This window comes from Dasypus novemcinctus, chromosome 5 (genome assembly GCF_030445035.2).
Source record: "Dasypus novemcinctus isolate mDasNov1 chromosome 5, mDasNov1.1.hap2, whole genome shotgun sequence".
NCBI lineage: Eukaryota > Metazoa > Chordata > Mammalia > Cingulata > Dasypodidae > Dasypus > Dasypus novemcinctus.
The window spans coordinates 32008517-32020304 of record NC_080677.1 but is presented as its reverse complement, the minus strand read 5'-3'; the positions used below and the strand labels follow the sequence as shown (position 1 = coordinate 32020304).

General features: G+C 53.0%; 1 protein-coding gene across 1 annotated transcript; it reads right to left on the bottom strand.

Annotated features, from left to right (window-relative positions):
* Window positions 1–2882: 2882 nt before the first annotated feature.
* Window positions 2883–9041, bottom strand: HOXA13 (homeobox A13). Its single transcript, XM_004447795.3, has 2 exons — window positions 7997–9041; window positions 2883–7274 (listed from the first exon to the last, which is right to left on the bottom strand). Exons 1-2 carry the CDS (start codon window positions 8919–8921, stop codon window positions 7030–7032), a joined length of 1170 nt encoding a protein of 389 aa, XP_004447852.2. The 5' UTR covers window positions 8922–9041; the 3' UTR covers window positions 2883–7029.
* Window positions 9042–11788: the final 2747 nt, after the last annotated feature.

Here is an 11788-nt window from a genome sequence, read left to right as displayed (position 1 = left end):
CCTCTTAGGGCCAATGGGGCACTGGCTCCATCTCCATTCACTGCAGGTAGGCAACTCACATTCCAGGCCTGAAAAGAGGGAGGCCCCCACCCCCCAATCCTGCTGCAGGAGCCCTCCTCCCTCCACCCCCCACCCAAGGCAGTTGGGCTACTGTGTGGCTCCACGGACGGCCCCTCCTAAGGCATCTTTCCTTTGCTCAGCTGCAGCCCATGCAGCCCTAGACATAAAGCCCAGTTTTTCTCTTTGCAAAGATGAGATCATTTGCAGAGCCCAGTTGGTTCCCTGGAGCAATAGGCTTAGGGGTAGACTGGGCTTAAACTATCAACTGACCTGCAGGAGGCCACCTATGGGCAGAAAGAAGAGGCTCCCACCTCTCCAGAATCCAGTGAGAGGGACCTTGGGGCCCGACTTTAGGCAGGAGAAGAGCGTCAGGGTTCTCACCAAAGGTCTGACATGCTGAGGGAGCCAGCCTGGACTCCCTCCGGCACCGCGAGAAGGGCGCCCCAGCAGGGTTCTTGCTCCCTTATCCTACTCGGGGTCCCGCCAGCCCTGCCCCACCCTTGTTCCTAGCAGGGCGCAGAACGTCGAGCTAGCCAGATCGGCTTCCCTGGACTTGCAGGCACGGCGTCTTACTCGGCAAGGCCTCTGCCGGCTGCGCAGTGTCCTGGGCTGGGGCAGATCCAGCTGGTCCAGGATTCGCCGACGGGAACACAGCCTGGGCCACCCCTGACTGTAGGGACTCTCTGTCCTTTCCAACTGGGCGGGGGAGAGGGTGGGGGGGTGGTGGAGGTGGAACCCAAGAAAGAACTCCTAACTGCAATCCGTCGACCCAGGCTATCAGAAGCCCGCTGGCAGCAGGAGCGACTGCGCCGCCAATTGTGCGTTCTGTGCCTTCGCGCTGCCGTGAGCGGCCCGGACCGTGGAGGCGGCGGTGGCGCGGAGGACTTGACCTTTGCGGCGGGAGGGGAGGGCGCTCTCTGAGGCGCCAGGAAGGCGACACTGCTGTCTCCAGCTTCTCCCACCCAAGAGCACTCCGGACAACCCACGCAGGCCACGCTGCTCATCCCCATCCCTTTTCCATTTTGTGCGGTGTCCACAGACCTCGCCGCCCGGAAACAAAGCCCCCGGCACCGCTCTCGCCACCCCTCTTGCGCGCTCCTGCACGCCCACCCCCCGCGACTTCTCCAAGGCCAGAAGGCTCTGAGCTAGAGGCAGGCCGTCTCCCCAGCGCTCTCTTCTCCGCCTGACGCTGGCCGCGCTGAGCCAGCGCCAGGCTTCTATCCTGGGTGCCAATGCGATGAGCCCGTGCCAAGTTCCCGGGAGCGAGGCCCTCGGCGCGGGCGGCGCGCGGCGCCCGGGCCTACAGCCTAGCGGAGCGTGGGAGAGGCGCCGAGCGCCGGCCGGCGGAGGCTGCTTCCCCGCGGAGGCGGAGGCCGGGCCTGCGGGGAGTGCGGTGGCTCGGCCGATCGGCCCGAACGCGCCCAGCGTGCCCAGCTCTCTCTCTCCCTCTCCGTTCCCTCCCGATGCCTTTCCACCGCTCAGCCTCGGGCTCAGAAAGCGGAAGTATTTGGTAGAGAAAAACACGGTTTCTTTTCAGCCCGTCCCAGATCCCCTCTTAGAGAAAATGCTCCTGTCAAGTTTTATTTCCCGTTGCAAACCACCTTCCACGCTGCCAAGAATTAAGACTGGGAGAGATTAAATACCCGATTATTCTCTTGGGGAGGGAGGGGCGGGGCGGGGAAGGGGGCACCCGCACACAACCTGCATCTGAATCGGCTGGTCCTGATCAAATAACACCGAGAGGGCCCCGCGAAGGCCCGCTCGGGAGACGGTGACGTAAGCTTGCAGCTGCGGGCGTCGCGGCCCGCGAGGGTCCCCGGGCGGCCAGGGTCCGCGCCACGCGGGCCTCGGGTCTCCATCGCCTTGACCTCGGCCTGCCATCCAGCATCCCGTCCGGCACTCCAGCCGTCCGAGCCGGGCGGGTGCTCGAAGAGTTGGCGCCTCCATTTTGAGACGGGGTTCATTTGGAGAGGTGGAGGATCTTGAGCCGCGTTCCGCACGGGCGCGACGCCGAGCGGTTCCTGGAGTCAGCTCTTCCCCCACGGCCCCGCACCTGGGGGAGGCCCTCAGCGGCTGCACAACCGCCCTAGGGGTTTGAAAACCGCAGGGATGCCGTTGTGATGATTTCTGCCCGGTGGAGCCGGCGCGACAAAGAGGGGCAGAAACGAAATCGACTGTGGTGAGGCCTTGGCTACTTTCGCGCAGGAAATTTTCTGCGCCACGGTTTTGCCACCCCCCGCCCCCCTCTGTCAAATTGAAAAGAGCAAACACCTTGAAAGCTTTGGTCCAGGCGCTAGGTAGATGGATGAAAAGAGAAGCCACCCAGGAGAAAGCGGGTATTTTCATAAAAAAGAAGCCGGCTGTTATTTACCCCGCGGCGGAGCAGATGAAAACTTAATTAGCGTGCCTGTCCTAAAACCTAGGCATAAATCTTCCTAGGCCTCTTGGATAACGCTACACCTTTGCTTATGAAAAATGGGATGTGAGCTACTCGCAGCACATTTCTTTGATTCTCCGGGTCTTGGGCTGCTGACACGCACTCGATCAACTTGAAAGGAATGCGCATAAATCAGCAAGGCCCTCGCGTCTCCCGCGTAGAAGTCCGCAAGTGCGGAAGGGTGCCTCAGAACCCACCGGCTCCGGGATTAGCAGTTCCCGCAACCTCTGTCTTGGCTTCGAAAACTCGGGAATTCTCAGCGAGGACCGAGACGCCGCGTCTTCACCAAAACCCCCAAACACTCGCAGCAGGGTGTAATCTGCACATATATTACACGGCGAAATTTGTGGTATCGCACACACAAATGTATCCACCCTCAGCAGAATCTCGCTGCCTCCTGAATTTTAATGAAAACATTTCAGTTAGGTTGGATTAAAGAAAACTAATAGTTTCTGTTTTCTTTCTTTCTTTCTTTCTTTCTTTCTTTCTTTCTTTCTTTCTTTCTTTCTTTCTTTCTTTCTTTCTTTCTTTCTTTCTCTTTCTCCTATTTAATATTAAATAGCTAACTTCTAGCTCTATATCAGGCATAAATAGTGGTGGAATGCACAGAAGCATTTTAAAATTAACCACTTAAAATACCTTAAATTCGACAGTATTAAGAGCAGATGTAAACAGTAGGGTTTCTTTTCAGTCTCATATTTATAATTTCTTATTCGGGAAGTATTTTCTTTTTAGAACAATACTTGAACCAGCATTCAGCAACAGTACCTATGGGTCCATATCTGACAATATTATTCCGATTTTTTCAAGAGATGGGTGGTGTCCTCCTGGCTGCCTTTTATCTAAAGGTTTAGATTGGTTGCTATTTGGGCATTAGGGAGCCATCATAATCCATGCCCACTTCAGGTTATCTGGCAGATGCGTGAGAATTGTAAATAAGAGGAGTAAGGCAAGGCCAGCGTTATCAACAACTCTTTTAGAACAGAAAAAAAAATCAACCCTGAAATATCTTCTATCATTACACTTTCCAAAACTGAACAGAAAAAAAAAAAAGAAAAGAAGGCTATTACTTTACCCAGGGTTCCTGCGGTGGCGATGGCTTGCAAAAGGGGTGGTATTCCATTCCGGCAGCTTGGCCCTTGGCCTCCTTCCTAGTCCTGAGGCTCAGAGCATTTCTTAAAAGTAAAGAAAAATATCCCCCATCCACAGAAGAGTCCCCACTGGAGCTGTTCGTAAACACAAAGTTTGATCCAGCTTTGGGGAGATTTTCCACCACTTTAAACATTTTGGGAGAAAGTTGTTCCTTTGGCTTGATGGCAGCTCACTTAGAAACCAAGTGATGTAGAATGAGATGCGAGTAGGTGGGTCTGAAGCACCGTTTTCATTTGTTTCCACGAGTGAAAATCCTCAGGGCAGCAAAATAGGACTGCACTTTACCAGGCCATTCGATCTGCACGTTTCAAGATGCTCCTGTTTTTTGAGATATATTTAGAGATTTTTTCCATAATTCTCCATCTATAAATAAAATCTAACTCTTCAGGCATGGTTAGAGAGGCTTCCGACATTCAACTTTGTAACCAACCAATATTATTTTCCATAAAATGATTAATCTGGTTCTTTGGTTCACTATCACTTTCTCTGGCCTCTAACACAAAGATAAAATTAATCTGCATCTTAAAATTCTGTATTCCAAGGCCTCCTCCAATTGGCCTAAACTACAATTTTATACATATGTGCATAGTATGGATTTGACAAAAATACATTATCTTATGTCTATATTAAGTATGTAAATATACACATGAATTATTTATGACTCTAAGCACAGCATCTGATCTGTTGTTAGGAGTCAATAAACAGTAGTTATAATAATAATAATAATTAAATTTGATAGTGGTTGTTAACATTAAATGCATATATCTCTCCACAGATCAAATAGCAGATTTGCAAGCATCGATAGAGGATGGCACACCACTCCAGAGCAGCACTGGGCTCTGAGCTCTCCAGGATAACTCTCCCTCTGCATGCATATTATGGTCATTTTGTAGATTTGAGATCTTTAATCTCTCTATACTGACCTTTCAAGAGGTGGGTTTCTTTGAATTTCTGAAATGTAACTCTAGATCTCTGGAGTTAGGCATCTAAAACTTTTTATTTGTTGTAAAGATGCCGACGAAACTCTAATTAGGGTGGAAGACCACCTTGGAGGGTGAGGGCCAGGAAAGAGGGGATATTTAAGAAAACCTCTTAGACTGTAACAAAAAATGTACAGTTTTATAGCAGATCTGCAGGCATCTGATGCAAAGCAAGCCACTGTGAAGGCAAATCAAATTTAGCCATTAAAGATAAGGAGCAAAACTTCATCATGTAAAGTACAGTTTTGTACCTGGACTCTAAAAATCACCTTAAATTACAATGTCTCCACTGTTGGAAATTAATGATACTATGTCTGTACACAGCTTCTACAAATATATATAGGAGCACACACAAGCGCTGATATGAAAATGTATACATGTATACACATATATAATTATATTCACATATATACAGGCACACATATAATTTACATATATTCAAATTCGTTCCATTTGGAGCTAAAATAATCAGTACTAAATCCCTAAAACAGTGAGTCAAGGAGGTAAGAGCTTATTCTTTTGACACTGAAGAATTACAAGGAGGCTTGTCAACGCCAGGTGGCGCCCTTGATCTACTAATCCAGTCCAGGCCAATTCATGAGCTGTCAAAAGTCAAGGTCACAAATTGTCTTTTTTCGTCAAGGTCAAGGTTTAAGGCCTTTCCTAGTCCTGTCATTTCAACAAATATCAAAACCTGCCCTCTCAGACACATGCACTCCTAACAGCAGATCTTAAAATACGACAGCCTAGGCATCGCTGATACTAAACAACTGGTTTTCATTTTCCACATGGAGCCTGGGATTTTATACCAACTCTTCCTTCTTTCTCTCTCTCCCTGCCCCCATCCTTTCAGAATACCTGACACTTAAACCTTCTTGAAGCACTATCAGTTTTAGGATTTTAGCCATGAGGGATTTCTCCTTTTGCTTAAAAAAATTGTAGCAAAATTAAAAAGCTGAATAATAATAGAAAAGAATGGTCCTTGGTTTGGGTAAGACAAACCTGCTCCTTCTCTTTCTGTGCAGTGCACATTCAGCATAGGAAAGTAATGAGTATTTCCTTCAGATTTTAATGGCAGTGACTATTTTATTAACAGAATTAATACCACTATTTCACTATCTACAAGTCTAAGGTTTCAAAAAAATTTTTAGTAGAAATATTTTAAAAGTAGGTGCACAAATACATTTCACAGTGTGCTGAATGTCTTTATTTACAAGATAGCATTTTTTTCTTTTTTTAGTGAATATGAACAAAACGAATGTGCTGGTTGAAATAAGTGCTTGATTAAAAATGTGCTGTGAAGATGAATCCCTAAAGTTTCTAATGCGGTTTCTTAACACAATAAACAATGAAAAAATACGAGTTCCTTAATGTATCAGAATATAGACGGTAAACATCTAAATGTTTTGGGGTAATGGATATCCATTATGAGTTTTCTTAAAAAAAGGGGGGGGACATTATTTCTCCTACAGACTGTTTAACAAATACTGGGAAATGCCAATTTAAATGGATTGTGTTCAAATCAACTGCATCATGTTGGGGCGGGATTTCCCCAGAGATAGGACATAAAATGAATCCTGTGGCTCATCTGATACCTTAAACATTTTTTAAAAAGACACAAAACTCTGTAATATAAATGATATCGGGACAGTACATCTGGCCCAAATGTCACAAAATATGCTTATAATAAGCAATCAAAAATTATTCTCAGAAAGACATTCCCAAGCTGGTGCTCCTTGCAGCCTCAAGGGTTCAGCTGGTTGTACTTACTACCCAAGACAAAACGATCCTCCGAAGAGCTTTCTCTCCCTTTCTTCCTTTCTTCCTTCATGGCAAATAGTCCAAAATCATTAGTTCAGTACTTTCTCTTTTCCCCTCTAAATCTATACATGAGACATTTTGCAGAACATACAACAACAGTAGGGATTTCACTAAGATTTACCTGAGCAGTCAGTTAACATGCAAGGGGGAGGGCAACCCAAAGACAAGCAGATGTTTACAACAGCCTTTTCTTTTGTAACCAACTTTCGGATTCTTACCATCTAACACAGAGCCCTAAAATACAACGGTCACATAAATACTTACAAGATTTCAGTATATGCGCAACTTATCTCAAATTGCATTATTTGGGGGTTGACGTTTGATTCTAGAGTTTGTCATTTAACGGTGTGGTGGGGTTGGCGGAAGAACTGTCAATCTTTACCGTTTCTTAAAGTTTAAAAACAGTTGTAGATTCCACTAAAGAGAAAAAGATCCCCCGTAGAAAAGCAAAATGCCAGTGTCTCTCTCTTTCTCTTTCCTGTTCTTCAATTATTATTAAACATTATTATCATTATCTGGGCAAAGCAACGAGTTTTGAAGCGTTTCTTCAAGTTGCCCTCTTGCTCCATTTTTAATCCATTAACTAGTGGTCTTCAGTTTGTTGATGACTTTTTTCTCTTTGACCCTTCTGTTCTGGAACCAGATTGTGACCTGCCGCTCGGAGAGATTCGTCGTGGCTGATATCCGTCTCCGTTTGTCCTTGGTAATGAATTTGTTTGTAGCATATTCCCGTTCGAGTTCTTTTAATTGCACCTTGGTATAAGGCACGCGCTTCTTTCTTCCCCGCCTGTAGGAGCTGGCGTCGGAGGGATGAGAGACCACGTCTGGAAAATAGGGGAGAAGGCAAGTTACGAAGGGATCAGACCCAGGCCAGGACGCAGGCGGCAGCGCGCTCTGAGCCACCCGCTTCGTAGCGCCCGGCCGCCCCTTGCCACGCGCTGTACACTCCAGCCTTCCGCCAAAGTCTGGAGGGTCAATGGCAAAGCGGGATAATTATCACTGAAACGAAATCGCTCAGGTTTCCAACGACCACCCCAGCCGGGCCATCCCGCACCCGCAGCGCACCGGCTTTGCCTCGCTCGCCCCGGTCTAGCGGCCCACACCTTCGCGCCCGGCGCAGGGCACAACCCTTCCGTGCCTGGCTTCCCTCAGCAGCCTCCAGGCCCCGGCACTTGACGCTTCTAGACTGACGCTATTTTTGAGAGAGGGAAAACGGTCAATTTTGGAGATCCATCTCCAGGCCAACTGCCTATCCTTAAGTCGGTGTCAAGCGATGGGAAGGGCGGGGCTCAAGGGGACAGGAAGCCAGCCGGGGTCCCCACAATCTCCCTTCCAGTCACCCCTCACCCAGGGAGGGCAGAGGCCAGCCCAAGGCGGGGGGGATGTGGGCAGGGCCGGCCATCCAGGTCGGACTCCCAGGGGCGCAACGGCGCTACGACAAGCCAGAGAGAGAAGCAGAGGGGCGCCCGGTGGCCCAGGCGCGAGCGGGATAGAAGCTGGAGCAGAGCCGGAGGACACGGGGCTGGGGGGGGGGGGCGCCATTTACCGGGCAGAGTGGACTTCCAGAGGTGGGGAGGCTGCGCCTGCTCTTTGGGGCAGTACATTTGGCCGTTCCAGCCGTTGGGCAGCGCCCAGGGCTGGTAGCTTTCCATGGGAAGACCCAGGGGCTCGTGGCGCGACTCGCCGGGTCCCCCCAGGCCCGGCACCACCGGCATATCCAGGTAGCCAGGCACGGGCTGATGGTGGTGGTAAGGCCCGGCCGCGTAGCCCTGGTGGTAGAAGGCGAACTCCTTAGCGCGGGAGCTGAACTCCTCCGCCGCGGGGCCGGCCGTATCCATGTACTTGTCGGCGAAGGCGGCGGCGGCGGCGGCCGAGGCGGGCTGCGCGCAAGACTTGATGGCGTTGGGGTGCGGGCCCATGCGGGCGCACGGGTAGTAGCCGCTGCCGAAATAGCCGTAGGGCAGCGCCGCGGGCCCCGACGAGCTCTGCGCCGCCGCCGAGCAGGGGCTGCACTGCTTGGCGGCCTCGGCGCCCGCCGGGCCCGCGGGCCCGGGTCCTCCCGAGGACGAGGCGGCGGCGGCGGCGGCGGCGGCAGCGGCGGCGGCGGCGGCGGCGGCGGCGGCGGCCGACGGGGGCGCCTCCCCCGGCGCGCTGCTGTAGGCGGCAGCCGCGCCGGGCGCCAGGGGCGCGGGGTGCGCCATCAGGTTGCGGCACTGGTTGGCGGCGGCCGCCGCAGCCGCCGCGGCCGCCGCCGCCACCGAGAAGTTGCCCCCCGCGGCCGCGGCCGCAGGGTGGGGGAAGCCCCCGCCCCCGGCCCCGGCCGCCGCCGCCGCCGCTGCCGCCGCCGCCGCCGCCGCCGCCCCTTCCATGTTCTTGTTGAGCTCGTCGGCCACCAGGCCGCCGCCGTTGTCGTAGAGAAACATGACGGTGGGCTCGATCCAGCGTGGGTGGAGGAGCACGGAGGCTGTCATAGCCCGAGCCGCATGGAGAAGACCCCAGTGGCGCTGTTTTAAAAAGCCCCCAAGAAGTGAAGAGCGCGCGGCGCGGGGCCGCCCGAGCGAGGGGGGCGGATCGCGCCCCGCGGGGTCGCGCCAGGCGGCCGCCCATTGGCCCGGCCCTACCCCCCGCTCCGCCCCTGCCGTATGCAAAGCGGCCGACTCCAGCCCCGGCTCCGCGCCATGCACCCTCCGTCCCCGCCGCCGCCTGCCGCCGTCCCCAGCGCCAGCGCCAGCGCCGGCCCGCGGCCGTGCACCATGCACCCCGGAGAGGCGGGGGACGCGGGCGGGCGGGGGCGGGGGACGGGGTGGGTGGGGCAGGGAGGGAAAGGCAGCCCCCGCGCAGCCCTCTCCCCGGAGCCCCCACCCCAGAACAGCGCGACCAGGTGGGGAGGGGCAAGTGGCCGCACCAGAGACGGTGGGGACGGGACAGGTAAATCTGTCGGAGGCCGGGGGTGGAAGAGAGGCGAGGACAGGGCCTAGCCCCGGCTGAGTGTTCTTGGGCCTGCAGGGCAGTTTTCTTTCCAGGAATCCACTCTTCTTTCTGAAGCGAGACCCTAGCGCGGACACCGGCACTTTCGACTTCGACAGTGTCGCGACTTGGCTCTCTTTAAAGGGGGATAGTGGCGGGACGCTGGCTGCGCATCGGTTCCTGTGGATGCGCCTCGCTCTCGGGTTCCAGGACATTCCCCCAGAAAGCTGGGACTGCACTTAGGAGCTCCTTCCCCTTCCCTGTACACAGTGTTTGTGGGCGATTTCGTGCATTCACACTTAGGCCCATAGGCTTAGAATAACCCCCTAAACCCACGCTGACACGCACACACACTCACATGCACACACGTACAAGGTCTGTTGTTCCGCAGTCTGACCCAGTAACAACTACTTCTCCAGCGACTTTGCCATCGAGAGGGAGCGGTTGGCAGATACCCCTACCCCCGCTGCCCAGTTCTCTCCAGCTGAGCTGGCCCATCCTGGAAGGGGCTTCAGAGGAACAGGCCCCAGCTGGGCGCTGGCTGAGCTTGAAGCTCCCCTGCCGGGGCCTCAGGGGGAAACTTGGGGCAAGTGGGACTGGGGAGATCACAGTCTCCAGTCTGCAGAGGTGGTCCCGTCCTGCTCTGCCAAGAATCAGCCTCAGAAGCCTCTCCTCTGTGCCTGGGAAATGCGACCCTCTCCTCTGAGCGTGGTGGGTTGATGGTGCTGGGAGAACCAAGCAGAGACCCCTGCTGTGGCGGCCCCGTTCTGGTGAGGGATTCTGGGGGTCCTGCTGCTTTTGGGCCACATAATTCCATTTCCAATTGCTGCCACTCCGAGCTGGTGAGATGCTCAGAAGCGGACCATGCACTCAAAGTGAAAGTGGGAGCATTCTGCGGATTATCAGGGTTGGGGAGAAGGCTGGGTTCCCGTGCACCCCAGGAGCCTGGTGAACTTGCAGGCGCAGTTCTAAGCTCATTCTGGGCTGCTCTCTAAGGCCCCTGGGCCTCTAGGAGGGTCCAGACCAAGGCAGCAGGGGCTCGGGCTTTTATCCACCCTGATCCCGGGCTTGCCTGTACTAATGTAAGTGTCACCCAATAAAACCTTCTAGGCGACCCCCCCCCCCCCATACCCAGTATGCTCTTTTTCTCTTGCCTCTTTAGCAGCCCTGGGTAAATATTGATTTGCCCCCAGTTTACCTCCTCCCCAACTGGCCATTTGCAGACTAAGAAACTGCCCTCTGTAGAGACCCGATTTTTGTGTTACTTTTCTGCCATTTGTCTCCCTTCCCCCTCCAAGTGGCATTGTAAAACTCAGAGTGACAAAGAGAGAGGATAGGATTCGAGGCCCCAGGAACTGGGGCCTTGAGAACTGTTATACCTACAGGTCAGACACGGCTGGAGGCCAAGGTCAAGTTGAAAGTTGCAGTCTAGCCAGCCAGAGAACTGCCGGGCAAGCCTGGAGACCCAGGCAACGGCAAAAGGCCCACCGCCTACCTTCCCTCACACGATTTCTTTCTCCTTTGGAATTCTCCTTTCTGGCTCCCGTTGGCTCTCTGGCATTTTTGCTGCCTTTGTGAAGATTTTCAGGCGACTTTTACCGACTCTTCTCGCTGCCTCCGCCCTGCTCTCCGCCCGGGCTTCCAGCCTCTTATGTTTTTGCAGCCAGAGCCGGAAAAATGAAAACACAGCTCGAGGAGCCCCCACCAGCCGGCGCCCTTGCCAGTTCACCTCCGGCCAGGGCACAGCTGCCCTTGCACACGGTGGCCAAGGCCAGCTCCGAATTCCTCCCTCCCCCTCCCCACCTCGCCAGAGACCGGAGCTCTGCGAGCAGAGGAAGGGCCCCAAGTCCACAGACTGCCAAGGTCGGCTGGGTCCCTTCTCATCAAAAATGGTGAGTCAAGATTTCATCTTGTCCACTGAGGAAACACAAGCAGGTTTGTCTGGGAGAGATGGCGTTGGGGGAAGGCTTTGGGATGGATTTTGAATTAGGGTTTGCTCCCTAAACTTGGTGTCCTGACAGGGAAGGGCGTAAGACCTGAATTATTGAGCTTTGTGGCGGATCTTTAGTGAGCGAATTTTCTGGATATTTTCTTAGGTTCCCACCTCTCTCAATCTTTTTTTTTTTTTAAACTCTTGAGACATGATTACTTGTCTTGTACCTCGATATATACAAAGTAATTTTTCTACCAGGTATGTCAATGGTGTCCTGGCATGCCTTCACTTTGTTTAAATACCTGCAGGTCCTGTTAGATATTACACTGTAGCCAGTGTATGGTTTATAAAATTTGATAATTATGGGACTGAGTGTCTAGACTTTCTTCCCACTTTGAAGGAGGAAGAATCTCTCTTTCTCTCTGTTTTTTCTTTGCC

Bases quoted from the DNA above. Each gene is read 5' to 3' on its own strand.
- HOXA13 (XM_004447795.3), bottom strand. From the start codon at position 8,921: ATGACAGCCTCCGTGCTCCTCCACCCACGCTGGATCGAGCCCACCGTC. The intron at 7,275-7,996 runs GTAAATGGCGCC...CCTATTTTCCAG, and splicing joins CTGGAAGTCCACTCTGCCCG to ACGTGGTCTCTCATCCCTCC.